Source organism: Hydra vulgaris, chromosome 06, assembly GCF_038396675.1.
Source record: "Hydra vulgaris chromosome 06, alternate assembly HydraT2T_AEP".
Classification (NCBI taxonomy): Eukaryota; Metazoa; Cnidaria; class Hydrozoa; order Anthoathecata; family Hydridae; genus Hydra; species Hydra vulgaris.
The window spans coordinates 2,241,867-2,258,512 of record NC_088925.1 but is presented as its reverse complement, the minus strand read 5'-3'; the positions used below and the strand labels follow the sequence as shown (position 1 = coordinate 2,258,512).

General features: G+C 29.8%; 1 protein-coding gene across 1 annotated transcript; it reads right to left on the bottom strand.

The window, feature by feature from the left end:
* Nucleotides 1–15,651: 15,651 nt before the first annotated feature.
* LOC105850902 (nuclear receptor-binding factor 2) lies at nucleotides 15,652–16,509 on the bottom strand. The gene has a single exon (XM_065798952.1). The coding sequence runs from the start codon at nucleotides 16,400–16,402 to the stop codon at nucleotides 15,803–15,805; it is 600 nt and encodes a 199-aa protein (XP_065655024.1). The 5' UTR covers nucleotides 16,403–16,509; the 3' UTR covers nucleotides 15,652–15,802.
* Nucleotides 16,510–16,646: the final 137 nt, after the last annotated feature.

The following is a 16,646-nucleotide window of genomic DNA, read 5'->3' as shown; positions in this document are numbered from 1 at the left end:
TTTTGAGTCATTAAAACAACTTTTATATAAAATTGGCATTAAATTTCAAATAATTTGTCTAAGTGAGACATGGTGTAAAGATAAAAACATTGAAAACAATTCTAATTTTCAATTACCTAATTATAAAGTAATTCATCAAGTTAGAGCATCTAATAAGGAAGGTGGGGGTTTGTGTATATACATAAAAAACTCAATATTATTCAAAGTTAAACCAAATTTAAGTTCAACTACTAACGATTACGAATCGTTATGTATTGAAATTATTAACAAAACCTCAAAAAATATCGTCATTCATGGTTTATACAGACCGCCTTCAGGAAGCATTAAGGTATTTGAAAACCACATTAAAAAAATAATTAAAAATAAATCGTCTATGAATAAAGCTGTATATTTTATTGGTGATATCAATCTCAATATATTAGATTATGAAAATAATATATATATTAAAAACTTTTTTAACACCATTTTTCAAAATAGCTATATTCCACTAATCAATAAACCAACGCGAATAACTAAGGAAAGTTCAACATCCCTAGATCAAATTATAACAAATGAATTTATAAATGAAAATATAAGAACAGGAATATTTACAACTGACGTGTCTGATCACTTTCCGATTTTTATCCTATCGCAAAAATGCATATATAATGCCCAAAATGAACGGGAAAAAATAATTAAAACACGTTTAATAACCGACACTTCTATTAGTCATTTTTATAAGCTTCTATCCTGTGTTAACTGGGACACCCTAAAATTAAATCTAAACGCCAATAAAGCGTATGATATTTTTCTAACAGAGTTTCTTAATCTTTATAACAAGGCATTCCCAGAAGTTACTAAAGTAATCAAAACAAAAACACTTTTAAACCCTTGGATCACGAAGGGCATTCTTAAATCTTCAAAAAAACAACAACGCTTATATAACAAGTTTCTTAAAAAAAGAACTCTTAAAAATGAAACTACCTATAAAAACTATAAACGGCTATTTGAGTCAATTTTAAAACGCTCAAAGAAACGTTACTATTCTGAACAATTAATAAAGCACAAAAATGATTCTAAAAAAACTTGGCATATTATTAAGGAGGTAATTGGAAAAAAAAGCTTATACAGAAATTTACTTCCTCTAAATCTTAAATTTAATAACAAACAAATTGTAAATAAATCCTTAGTCGCTGAAACACTTAACCAGTTTTTTGTAAATATAGGTCCTACTTTATCATCTAATATAGCAACTACTCAATCACACTTTAGTTCGTACTTAACCTCAACCAACCTTAATGTTATGTCTAATTATAAACTTACAGAAAAAGAATTACTAGACGCAGTCTCTTTATTAAAACCCAATAAAAGTTTAGGATTTGATGATATAAGTAGTAATGTCATTATCAAATCAATAAAACAAATTACAATTCCATTACTACATATTTTTAATTTATCTCTAAAACAAGGCGTTTTTCCAGATAACCTAAAAATTGCAAAAGTCATTCCAGTGTTAAAATCAGGTCATCCTTCCGATGTTACGAATTATAGACCAATCTCAATTCTTTCTTGTTTTTCTAAAATATTAGAGCGGGTTATGTATAATAGACTATATTCCTTTTTAAATGTTAATAATATTCTTTTTCATAAACAGTTTGGATTTAAATCTGGTCATTCAACTGATCATGCAATCACTCACCTTGTTCATGATATATTTAAAGGGTTTGATGAAGACAAGTATACCCTAGGTGTATTTATCGATTTAAGTAAAGCTTTTGACACTGTCAATCATCAAATCCTTCTATTCAAACTGAAAAGTTATGGTATAATAAATACTAATTTGTCCTGGTTTGATAGTTACTTGTCTAATAGAAAGCAGTTTATTTCATATGATAGCGGAAAAACGGAATATAAGTCAATCACCTGTAGTGTTCCTCAAGGATCAATTTTAGGACCACTTTTATTTCTCGTTTATATTAACGACTTATATAAATTTTCTAACATTTTAAACTTAATTTTGTTTGCAGATGATACAAACTTGTTTTATTCTAGTAAAGATATCAGTAAATTATTTCAAACAGTAAACAAAGAACTTGAAAAATTAACCCAATGGTTCAAATCAAACAAACTATCTTTGAACATCAATAAATCCAAATACACTTTGTTCCATCGTCTTCATAAAAAACAAGATATTCCATTAAAACTTCCTGATCTTTTTATTGATAACGCATTATTAAAAAGAGAGCAATCAATAAAATTTTTAGGTGTGGTTCTGGATGAAAATTTAACCTGGAGGGACCACATAGGTCTAATTGAAAATAAAATATCAAAATATAGGTGTTTTGTATAAAGCCAAGCAGTTTTTAAATCTATCTTGTTTAAAAAACTTATATTTTTCTTTAATTCATTGCTACTTAAATTATGCAAACGTTGCTTGGTGCAGCACAAACGCAACAAAAGTAAAAAAACTGTTTAGTAAACAAAAACAGGCTATAAGGATAATTACAAACGTAGACCGTTTCTCTCACACTCAAACATTATTTAATAAACTTAATATTCTAAATGTATATAAACTAAACCTTTACCATATTCTTATCTTCATGTTTAAACTTGATAAAAAAATATCACCAATGTTATTTAATTCACTTTTTGAAAAAATAAACCACATATACCCTACCAGATTTTCAAAAAACAATTACATTCAATCCAAAACACATTATTCAGCAACCAAATTCTCAATTGCTAACCGAGGTCCTAAGCTGTGGAATACAATATTAAATAATGAGCTGAAATCTAATTATTCTTTAAACCAGTTTAAAACAAAACTTAAGCAATTACTGATAATACATGAAAATGAATTAAAGTTCTTCTAAACAGCTTTTTAAACTAGCAAACAAAAACAAAAATTAACCTACTAATTACTCTTTAATATTATATTTAATATTCTAAACAATAGTCTGCTATTGTAAATGTATTTCTTATCTTATAAGTTTTGAATTTACAAACGATTTTTTTAAGTTTTATTATTTGAAATACTAATTACTAAAAATATTGTAAAATTTTATAATTTCAATTTTTATTAAAAAAAGTTATTGTAAATTCTTTTTGTAATATTAATACTTATATATCATCTTATTTTACTAATCAGTTCTTAAATATAAATACTCTTTGAATTACTAAATATTTTAAACGTTATATATTTTATTTTTTGCATTTTGTTAAAACATTTTATTTGATGAATATGCATTTTTTTTTGGGGGGGGGGGGGGGCTTAATGATAAGATGAATTTTGTCTTCTTCAAGCCCCAGTCATGTAAATATTTGTTTTTATAAATTACGAGTGTAAATTATTTTCAATCGGCAAATACAATACTAAAAAAAACTAAAAACTAAAAAAAAAAAAAAAAAGGTTTAAATAAGTTAAGAAATTATGGCTTGTATAATAGTTAAAATATGATGTGAGATTATGGTTAGGATCATAGTTGAAACATAATGTGAGATTATAGATGTGATGTGATTATATGATGTGAGATTATGGTTAGGATCATAGTTGAAACATAATGTGAGATTATAGATGTGATGTGATTATATGATGTGAGATTATGGTTAGGATCATAGTTGAAACATAATGTGAGATTATAGATGTGATGTGATTATATGATGTGAGATTATGGTTAGGATCATAGTTGAAACATAATGTGAGATTATAGATGTGATGTGATTATATGATGTGAGATTATGGTTAGGATCATAGTTGAAACATAATGTGAGATTATAGATGTGATGTGATTATATGATGTGAGATTATGGTTAGGACCATAATTGAAATGAGTTAAAAAATTATGGATGGAGTAATAGTAAAAAAAAATGAGCCAGAACCGGCATTTCCCATTACTTAGCAGGGCTGCAGCTGAAAATTTAAAAATCTTAGATTTTTATCTATTTATTTATTGCAATTATCAATGAAACTTACACATAAAAGTTTAACATTGATGAAGGAAAGCAACACCAGGGCTTCATATGCTGATGGTTGACATTGCTACAGATTCTTTTAAAACTTTTAAAAGAGTTTACTGTATGTACATTAATTACATCATGCGCTAATATATTCCAACGGTTTGCGACATGGTTTTTTAAAAAGTGCTGACATTCTGGATAACATTTAGTTAGCTGGGGTTTTAAACGGATCATTATTTAACTATATGCTGAGTTTAATGAGAAAGCGTAAAATGTTTTTTAACTTGGATTTAAATAACCTTTTAATTTCTTTAACAGCTACTTTTTGTGACAAGACCTGATGGTTATGTTATAAGTTTAAATAATTTATTTCTTAAATAATTTATCAAAGAAATATATTATTTAAAACTATAATTCTTTGGTAATATAAATAAAGCAAGTTAATAATTACGCACATCACCAAGTATATTTACTTTATGTCTCATCAATAAAAACTAATTTTTTACTTTTTTGTAATTAAAATCTCATTATGATTTTTCTTTTCTTTCGTCTTCTGGCGCCCCTAATACTTTGGCGACCGAGGTACGTATGCCCTTTTTGCCCCTCCCTCTCGGCGGCTCTGTACATGATTTTTTCTTAATTAGCTAAAATATTTTGAAAACTGTACATTAGTTTACACTAAATAAATTTAAGAAAATTAAAAAAAAGTTTTTTTGGAATTACTAAAATTTTTATTATAAATTAATTATTATTACATAAAATAAGTATATCAATTTTTATATAATTATTCTTATAAATTTATATATTTTCATATTCTCAGGAAAAAAAAAAGTATGTAAGAAAATTTAGCGCCTTTCACAGCTTTGGTGCGTGAGTGAAAACCACCCGTTGTACCCCCCCTTCGGCTGGACCTGAAAAAACACTTTAATATAGACTGCTGCGAATTATTTTGATTGCTTGTAAATTTTTTCTTTTTCTTGTCCTCTTCTTTCTTTTTCTCTAGTTTTTCTTTTACTATATTTTTCAAAAGGTTAGCGTTTTTTCTCGATAAGTGTCGAATAAGGTTGCTCAAGCGAGCTTATTTGGCACACACAGCTTCTTCACCGCACAATTCGCTCCCTATACTTTTTTCTGTTACCATACATTCAAAGCTGAAAACTTTAACTTCATCCACAATATTTTCAGCACGTAAAAAATGTTTTATACAATATCTGTTCCTTGATTTATAGCCATTACAAAATGAGAATAGCAAATCCAAATATAAAGCAAGTTGTTATTTGCAGTTGATTATAAACGTATACAGTATTTGCTTCTTATACCCTTTCCAAAACTACATAATTAGTTAAATAACCCACAAAAAAATAGTTGTGAAAATTGTTATTATAATAGTTTGAACGCGTTATTACACCAAGTTAACACATCACAAGAAAAATGTTGTAATGTGTTTCTATTTAATATTAATTATAACAAATCGAAAAATATTACGAAATTTTTTTCTAACGATGTGGTCAGAGACATTTATAGATAGACGTCACTTGCTACACTTGTAAAATGATACTTTCTAACAGTGTTAAAAAAGACTTGTTTGCAAAAAAAGTTTGAACATGTTGTTCGAATATCCATATGTTTAGCTTTATTTTAAGTAATTCTAATAACGACTTACAGACTTTTTTTATCCGTAAAACCATATCTGTCAGTTCAAGCAATTATATTAGGAAAACGCGTTAAAAAAGATACTCTCTCATCAACGCTGGTTTGAGTGTGTAAAAATAAGTGCTTAAGCGATCAGTGCCAAAGGTTTTGTACACCAAAGGTTTTGTACACCACATGTGCTGTAATTCGCCTAATTTCTTATGCTCTGTAAAAGCAATGCATGTTATTGACGATGTTTGCCATAAACACGCTGCAAATTTCTAAATAATTTATATGCCGCAGGGCTTGCCGTACGCAGCGCAACTCAGTACGTTCGAGCTTTTCACTGGTTGTAGGTTACATAACTGTTGGCTAAACAATTTTAAGTTAATAAACTTGTAAAAGTTAATGATGGTTTGTTAGGAAAGGTTTATATGCTAGAATAAAATTTAAAAAAATCCCGTAGTCCCTTAGTTATAAGGGCGAATGGGACTCCGGACTCCGGCTTCGTATCCCTGGATATTATATCATAAGGTTAATTAATAAGGTTTAAATCAAACTTTTAAATCTAGAAACTTTTAATTCCAGATAAAGTATTTTTTAAAAACTTAGTTATTATTTAATTCAAATAACTTTTGCAAAACATTTCTCGCAATATTGTTTTATAGCACAATTATATGACAACTTTTTTGTTTAACTAAATTTTTTCCATATTTAAAAAAAGGTTCAATTTATAAATACTTAATTTTTAAATATTATATATTAAACAACTACTAATAGTAATGTAAATAGGCGGACGCGTAAATGGCGCACCCCTAATTTTAAAACACGTTTTATCGAAAACAAAATATACATTCATTAGTTGACATGATTATTAGTATTTCATAAGGGTGCGTCGTTTACACGTCCGCCATGTAAATAATCTTTAACTCATAAATTTTAATATATTTATTACTTATAATTTTTTTAAATTTATTAAATTATCTAACTTTTACACGATAATAATTCTAGGGTATCTTTCTTTATAAACAAAGATACCACAGAAACATCAATTACACAATGTAACAAAAAAAAAAAAAATTTCTGTTTATCAAAGTTTTTTGATGTTTCTTAATTAATTTGAGTATGCTGAGTCTGAATATGACATTGGATTTTTTATTGCATCAATCGTTTGGTCGTAAAAAAAAAAAAAATCAATTAAACATATAATTAATATAAATCGTTTTGCATTAGATTCTACTTTAGTCAATATAAAACATTTACTAATTCAAAAGTGTTATGTTATGTTACAAAACTTCATGTTACATCATGTTTCTTACATATATTACATAATGTTACATTATATTGTATTGTAACAGTCTCTCACAATCTCAAAAAACACTAAAAGTGAACAGTAGAACGAGGTTTTCTTTTATGAAGTTTCTCGTCATCGCGTATCAAACACCAGATGTAGTCACCCATCATAGCTGCATCCCATCTGCCCTGGTATCTTTTCTCCATTGCAAGAATATCCTGATGGAAACGTTCCCCGTGCTCTTCACTCACATCACCCAAATTTGGTCTGAAAAATTCCAAGTGTGAATGCAGGTAATGCAGCTTTATTGACATTCTGCATTTCATATCTGCGTACCGTACAATTAAGTTTTCCACTATCTCTTTGTAGTTATCACTCTTATTGTTGCCTAAAAAGCTATGAACAACATGTCTAAATGCAGTCCATGCTTCTTTTTCAACAGCAGACATTTTGTCCTCAAGCTCCTTACATGCCAACATAACTTTAATCTGTGGACCAACGAATATACCTGCTGAAATTTTTGCATCTGACACCTTTGGAAACATCTGCCGAATATGCTGGAATGCTGCACTATCTGGGTTTAATGCTTTGACAAATTGTTTGATAAGACCAAGTTTAATGTGAAGGGGTGGTAGTAAGATCTTTTCAACAGGTATCAGAGATTGATTAATAACATTGTGCAAACCAGGCTGTAAATGTTCTCTCACTGGCCACTCACGTCTTGTGAAGTGCTGGTTTGCAGCCCTGCTATCCCATAAACAAAGAAAACACGAGTACTTTGTGTATCCTCCTTGCAGACCGAGAAGAAATGCTAGCATCTTAAAGTCTCCACATACATCCCACTTGTAACTGTCGTAGTTGATTTTCTCAAGCAACAACTTCACGTTCTTATAGTCTTCCTTTAGATGAACGGAATGAGCTACTGGAATCGAAGGAAATCGGTTTCCGTTATGGAGCAAAACTGCCTTTAGACTTCTTGTTGAGCTGTCAATGAATAATCTCCACTCTTCAGGATTGTGAACAATGCCAATGTCATTGAAAAGACCACGAACGTCATGACAATAGCACAGTGATTCTGATACTACATAAAAGTATGCGAATGTTTCATGTCTTTTTCGGTATTTCGAGGTTCTGCAGCTTGGATCTAATAAATTCCATTCTTTCAAACGTGATGTCAGAAGTTCTGCATTTGATTTAGTGAGACCTAAATCTCGTACTAAGTCATCAAGTTCTTGTTGGATAGGGAAATGAGGTGAATCATTCGGTTCCCTGAAATCACAGTCATCATTGAGTTCATCCGGTGAGTCTACTTCAGAATGATATGCAGCTGCTTCTTCGGATTGAGGTGGAGTAGGAACAGGCAATTCATCACTGTGTGGAACTGGTCCAATAGAAGATGGTGTACTTGGATAAACTAGAGTCAGCCTATCTTTCGGTTTTTTATACTTTGAAATGTCAACAATGCAGAAAAAGCAGTCATCATGATGGTTCGTCGGTTCTCTCCATATTCTCGGAATCGCAAAGGGCATTGACTTTCGGATTCCACGCAGCCATCCTTCCAGAGTTGATCTGCAGCTACCACAACTGTAGTGTGGTGCCCACGATTTGTCCTGATCTCCCATAGCCATGCCAAAATAAGCACGATATGCAGTAAAGAATTTTGTACCACTGACAATCTTATGTTTAGCTTGTGTTGGACTAATATAGTAACCACAAACATAACAGAATGAGTCAGGACAAAGCTTGCAGGATCTACTAGACATATTCACCACTTCATGTAACAGTTGTAATTAGTTAAACTGAAAATAAACACACGAATATAGTTAAAATCAGCATATATATATAATGTTTTAATTGCATTACACATATACGAAAACTCCGAAATATACTTTATGCTTTTTCTCAGGAAATCTTGATGATAGAGAAAAACCAATGGTACCACTGAAATCAGCATACAAAAATTATGTAAGAAACATTAAAAAATTAACATAAACAAAAATGTTGTTACATGGTGTTATTTATGTTTCTGGGGTAGCATGCTTGAACTAAAATTAACTGACAATATTACAGTTTTCATTTTACTTTTTGCCTGAAACATTATATACTTTTGAAATTTACTTAGAGTATTACTTATACTATTAGTACAAGTAATGCTATAAGTGAATAAAGTTATAATTTTAATCTTATTTTATGCCTTTGACTAAAGCTTATTCATCATCATTGTATCATTCTTCAATAAATTTTATTTATCGGTGGAACAAAAAGATTGTAACACAGGTTGTTGGCAGGCAAAACAGATTGAAACATTTTGTACAGTACACTTACAGTTTTGTTTACTTGGCATGTTTTATTTTTAAAGATGTGGCTGAAGAAAAACCTACTCCAAATTGACAAACCATTAATCAAAATATATCAAATGGTAAACCATAAATTAAATAAATAAAACAGTTCGTGAAAATTGTTTAAAATTTATCTTACACAACTGCTAATCTCTCATACATATTTTTCAGCAATAAGGATATATGAGCTGTTATTTTTTGTATGTGGATGGTAGTTTATTATTTTCTATTTTATGTATGGATTATAGTTTATTATTTTCTATTTTATGTATGGATGGAAGTTTATTATTTTCTATTTTATGTATGGATGGTAGTTAATTATTTTCTATTTTATGTATGGATGGAAGTTTCTTATTTTCTATTTTATGTATGGATGGAAGTTTATTATTTTCTATTTTATGTGTGAATGGTAGTTTATTATTTTCTATTTTATGTATGGATTGAAGTTTATTATTTTCTATTTTAAAATTTTTGTGCTAAAAACTACTTTTATTCATTTTCATTGTTAATTTAATAAAGAGTTTTTAAAAGTTAGTTTAAATCTAATCTTGTTTTACTGGGTTTTTTTGTGTTTTATAGGTCTTTTTCTTTTTAGAAACTTTTCATAAAGTTTTTTTTTTTTCTAGAAGATTTGATTAGCCATTTGTCATCCAAGGACTTTTGTAAGCTTTTAAGCTTAGTTTTCCTTTTAATCTTCGGAAACTCTTTTCGTACAGTCTTAAGAATGCGTGTTTAAAGAGATCATAAGCTGTATTTGTGTTTTTGCAATTCGTAATCTGATCCCAGTTTTCTTTTAATAAGTCGTATCGAAACTTTGTTATGTTTTTTATATTTATTTGTCTTTTAATTACAGTTATTGTTTCTTTTTTTTGTTGTTGTTGAAATAGTTAAGCGAAAAAAAAAAAGGAAAGTGGTCACTTATGTCAGATCTTATTATTCCGCTTTGAATGTTGTACTTTATAGGAATGTTTGTAAAAATGTTATTGATAAGAGTAGCGATTTGTCGAAATACATGTCGGCTTATTTATTAAAGGTACGTAGTGCAGAGTTGCGGTTTGTCATAATAAATATGTCGGCTTATTTATTAAAGGTGCGTAGTGCTGAAGGAGGTTATTTAGAAATCGTTTAGTAGTGTTATTAAGTTTTATTTTTAAAAGATCTAGATTAAAATCTCCCTTTATGTATATTGGCTTGTGTTTAATTAGTTTTATATAAGTGATCGTCCATAAATTACGTAACGCAGACTTTCACAACAAACAAAGCAAAAAAGATCAAAAGTTTTCCCTCGCAGAGTTCTTTTTTTTATTTTTTTTTATTTTTAGGTGCCCCAAGAAGTCCTTACGGTCTTGTCACAGAGCACCGCGGAAGTGCATTTAACCAGGAAGTTCACGCCTCCTTCCTTACCGTGACGCGAAAATTTGTCCAGACCTCGTTTCGAACCTGGATCTAATTTAAAATAAAATCAAATAACCCATTAAGTTTAATAAAAATTGCCGCGTAAAAGAGCTTAATATCTCCTAGTCCCGTTTTTTAAATATATTTTGCGTTGCGTAATTTATGGACGGTCCCTAATGAGCTTAACGCTTTTCAAAATATTATATATCGCAGTTATAAATGCATTCGTTTCATCTTGGTTTATTACCTCAATTATTTAGTTATTAATCTCAGTTATTAATTCAACCGTAAAAAATTCGCAGTTTGCGTTTAGAAAACTCAAGTGTTCCAGCTTTTTGAATATAAGAGTATTATGTACGAAGAAACCTCCACCATTTCCTCTACTCCGAGTATGAAGGAGAGCTTTAAATCCTATTATTTGAAAATTTGAGTTTAAGATATCCTAATCTTTACACCATGTTTTTATGAGACATATTACTTTAAATTTGTTATTTATGTCATGTAGCATTGCTTTAAAGTTTTCAGAATTTTTACTCATGCTGCGTGTATTTAAGGTCAGCACTATGAAAGCAGATTGTGACGCTTTTATAAAAACAAAATGGTTTCTCGACACTATAATAATAATTATTATTATAGTGTCGAGAAACCATTTTGTTTTCAACTTTTAAAAGTTGAATTTTATGTTTTCAAAAATATATTTGTCCGGGTTGTTGGTACTATTCAGCAGGAAAGTGTTTTTTGATTATCAAAATTTTCAAAACATTGTGCTTCAGTTGTATTTCGATGATATAAATATATTTCGATGATATAGTAAATATTTGCAACCGAAAAATAAAAATATAAAAATCTTTACAGTAATAATAAAAAATTACTTTTTTTAGATATTGTTTAATTTAATAATTTTTTCATACCTGACAGTAACGTTTTCGCCGTTTTGTTTCCTTTATTTTTACTTCCAAAAATAATTCTTTATAATGGTCGCTGTTTCCTGTGAATAGTGTTCATTAACATATATATTAAGTCCCTTAAGTCGATTCGTTTCTTTCAAGATTTTAGATCTATCCTTGTGCCTAAGTAGCTTCATTACGATTGTTCTTGATTGCCCTTCTTATTTTACTCCTGTGCGATATGCCCTTTCTATTAAAAACCAACCTTGGGCAAATTACGATCCAACCTTAAATTACAAGGTAAATTAAGGCAACAAAATTAAAAATACAAAGAACGTTGTTCTGAGAATATTACAAACTTTTCTTAATTACAACTTTCATATTCTAATTTACATCTTACAAAAACGAAATAACAATATGTTTGTAATGATGATAGCATTTTATTTGATTTTGTTTATTTATTTCCAGTCTTATATGTTATAATTATATGAATGTATATTGTTACAACATAAATGTTGACTACATACATGTTACAACATACATATGCATGCATACTGTTAATTCTTTTTAATTAAATGTGCACTATCTTGTATATTTTAATCTTTTCATTTTAATTAGTTTGTTTTTTAAGAAATATTTTAATTATTCAACAGAAATAAAAACTTAAGTTAAATTATGACAATGGATAAATGAAAAATTAGTAACAGAGATAAATAAGCAGAAAATTTAATTCGACAACATCGTTGAATGGCGTAATGATTGATGTGTGAAATTTATATCTAGAAAGTCTAAGAGGGAGAGATTTGATTTTAACGATCAAGTTCTTTGCATAATTGATAATTCATATTTATTATTTGTAAGTTGTACATAACGTAAAGCATAAATAAACAAAAGAGATTAGAATGAGGTTTGAGAGATAATGTTAATCATATGTAAGTTGAACAGTCCACAACATATTTTTTAACTAAATAATGTTGTTGCTGATAATCTTCTAGTACAGGCATTTTAAGAAAAAAATAGGCCCACCTTGAACAAATTGCCACAAAAAGTCTGTCAGCATTTTTTGTTTACTCTTAGCATCCCAAATGACATATAAAAAGTCCTAAGCAATTCTTGTAGGGAAAAAACAAAAAAAAACACAAATTAAACAAAAAAAACTGTCATTTTTGATTTTGTCATACTTATCACTTTTTTCGAAAAGTATAGTGACGCTTTTTTTTCACTTTTGCAGAATGTTTTTGTTTCAAAACTCATTGACTTGTAATTTTGAGTAAAAGCTTATTTTAAAAATGATACAAAAGTTTTATTTATTTTAAATCTCATACTGATGTAAGCATGACATAAACAATATTTGCAGATATTTTTATAAAAGTAATATGGATAGTATAAATGCATTATATAGATTAAACACCAAGTCAAATGAGGTTTACTTCTTTGTCTGAATCATCAAAATTCGTTTGACATTTATACAACTTATTCCTCTGCAGTGTCTACATGCTGAGGTACATTCAATTCCATTTTTTCTACAAGTACATTTTAGGCTGTGGCAGTCAGTTTAGCAATTACATCGTATGACACTCAGTGGCTCTGCAGGGGCTGGTGGTAAATCAGTCTGAATAGGAATGAGAACTTCAGCACTCTTCATTCCCACTCTTCAGGAAGGAGTGCTTCTTCACTAGCCTTCTATTCTTGCACTTGCAAGTACACACGGAGGCTGTGTTACTTGGCTACTGCTGATGTTGGTGGCAAACTTTGAGCTTGAACGTGGAATATGTTGGTGGCGGTCATCTTAGTCATAGCTGATTCGACAGCTTTCGTAAAATGAGGACATCAGCAACTCCTGGTGCATGGTATGTTTGACAGTTTCTTTGTAGTTCTTTACTTAACATATTTATAAATTGTTGGTTATTTTGTTTATTGGCCAAAAATATGTCTTTTTTCATCGTGATGCTCATACTCTCCACAAACGTTACGTATGGAACGAGAGTTCCTTTGGATTGCCTGGATTGTGTCATATCTCTAGTAGTTTGACTTTCATAACCATCAAACACAACAATGGCTTTTCCATACTTCTTTTGAACATATTCAGTGTATTGATAGCAGACATCCTTGTAAGCGGCTTGAGAAGACCACGGAATGCGTTGGATAAGTGTCCCACCATCTAAAACAAACTGTACATCATCTGTCAATGGTATCTCTGAAGTACTGACAAGTGTCAAAAGCTTTCATATAGCATCAGCCAAAGCTAGTTTGTATGGTTCTCTAAGCATCGAATGACAATCAAAGAGTGATGACGGGTAGTTGCTGAACTCATACTTAAATGCTGATTTTAAATCACCAGCAGCATTTGCCACAGTGATGAGTCGTTGAAAAAGAAGCTGAGGGTCAATATTGACTTTATGGTTATCAATGCTCAGGGGCTTAGCATTTAACACCACAACTTGAGCTTTCCTTGTAAAAGTATATTCCGTGACAGTTTTACCATCCATGGAGCTCTGAATCGTGTTCCCGACTGCCTTTGCAGCATCAATGTTGACAGCGGGGTTTGCATGAGCACTTGTGACAATATTACGTAGTCCTGGCTCGGAATCAAAAGGGTTTCTCTCATTGAGAAAGTCAAGAATTGTTAAGGTATCATTCCAGTTATGACTTTGTCTAGCTTTCATCATGTCCTTGTTTTGTTCGCCAGTGTTATAATTGATTTCTGCGCATGCAGGCATTGATAAAAGCCAAGTAAGACGCTGTTCTCTGTCATTCCTCGTCCTCTTGTAAGTCCACCACTTGTTTTCATACTTGTCATTAGAACTTGGTCGATTATGAGATCTGAGGATAGACCTGCCCAAAGACGATCACTCCTTCTAACCACGTGCATTTCCTTTTCAAATTGCACTTGAAATTCAGGATGTTCTTCTTTTGTAATTTTGACATTCTTTGCACATATATTCGCGCACATTTGGTGTACAGATTATGTCCTGATGCTGCCAGATAAGGTAGCATTTCTGATATCGCATTAACATGCAAAGCCCAATTGCCTGTTCGCTCTGCCCTGATAAATTTTCGAAGAATGTCTACCATATCCATGTATTGTATCCAGAGAGCTGCAGTTCTAGAAGATGTCATCATGGTCTCAGTTTGCTTTGCAAGATATTTAGCTACTATCTTTAGAATGCCTGTCTGGCAGACTTCATTTGCTGTCATTGACCCAGCCATAAGCTTCTCATATAGTCCAGAAACTTCCCCTTCATATGTTTTCCACAACGAATTTGCAGCTCTGATGTTAGTTTCAGGTGTAACTACTTGATCGGAATCTATTGTATTATTTACAATAGCATGTGGTAGAGGAATGTTGAATGCAGAAAGATTGTCACTTTTAACTCAGAAAAAAAAAAAAAAGTTCTAAGTAAATAAAGAATTCAAAATAGTGCATGCATTAAAATTTGATTTGTAAGAAAAATTTCAATTATTTATATTACAGAATAAAAATGACAGTAAACTATATGACGTGTGGATGCAAATTTAATTTTTCCAATAAAAAGGTAATACCTGACCACACCCTACACCTCTTATCAATAATAAATCGCTGTTAAATAAGCTTTTCAGTTAAATAATTTAATCGTTTAAATTTATCTCGATAAAAAACTTATCTAAAATATGAATAAATACAAGCAGTGCATACTGAAGTCAAGTTGTTGATCTGTATATAAAACTATTGAAATTATTCTTTATTTTTATTATTTAATGGCTGACACTTTGTTTAACTTATAAAAAATATAAATAATTAAAACTGAATAGTTAAAGAGGCTTAAAAGAAAGCAAATTCAGACACATTGTTAACATGAAAATACCATAAAAGTTGTGTCATTTTTTAAAATTTAGTGACTTAGCCCCAACTGAAACTCTAAGGACTTTTTATATGTCACATAGAACTCCTTGATACTTATTATGTCGTAGAAAAACCTTTTTTTGCAATTTGTTCAAGGTAATTTTATATATTACCTGTACTATTCCACTAAACAGATTGGAATTAAAACTGCAATTCGTAATAGGATTAAAAAAATCAAATAATAGATAAAAAAATTAAAAACAATAAAAATTTCACGAATTGTAAAAAAAGAAGAATGAAACTGTTGATGGGTAAAAAAAAAAAAGAAAAAAAGAATAAAACTGCTGATGGGTAAAAAATTTAACTGCTAATAGGAATGCACTTTTTATACAAAAAATCTTGAAAAATATGGTTGTATGAACATTATTTCAACGATACCAAAAATCATATGCAATTATTAAAAAAAAAAATATTTCTTAAAGAAAATGTTTTAATATTATGAGTTCTTCGCTTTTTTACTGTCCATTAAAAGTATATGGTTCTCTAAAGATGAAATTTTTTCTTTTAATTTTTGACTTTCCTTGTCCTTCTCTTGCAAAATTTTGGATAGAGATAAAATTTCAAACTGTTGCTGTTTTATAACAATAACCATTTTGTTAATGATATTGTCTCTTTTATCTTCTTTTCTTCGGGTTTCAGAATTTATATCGTGAGTACTCGATGCATAATCTGAACTGCCGTAGCTTTCGATCGAAGAGTTTGAATACGTTATGTCTTGAAACGGCTCGTAATGTTTTAGACAATTTTTTCGTCTTAGTTTTGATTCATAATTTTGCTTTTTTCTTAATCCGATAAGTGCCTCCTGTTTATTATGTTCATCAACTTGAAGTTGAATTGATGCTGCTATATTAACGTTATGAAAGCCTTTTTGTAAATTTTTTAACAAAAGTCTTAAAGACTCAGCTGCTTCTTTATGCAGTGAAATAGCTTCATCGTACTTTTCACTGTTTAGACACGCTTCGGCTTTACGTTGTAGAAAATGAGCCCAGTTTAAAGGATCACGGTAATATACATTAAAACCAAGTCCATCATTCATTATATACTAAAACCAAGTCCATCAATCATTATATACTAAAGCTATTACAATAATTAACATGCTACATCCAAAACTCTGTTTTTATGCTTTTTAAAAAGTATATTAAAAAATCAGTCTCATTCAAGTCCTTTTAAAGAGAGATAAATTTGCATTTACTAATTGTCAAAACCTACGCTTTTTAAATTTCAAATTTTCACGTTTCACAAAATAAAAGACATAACACACAAATAGAAAACTATTAATA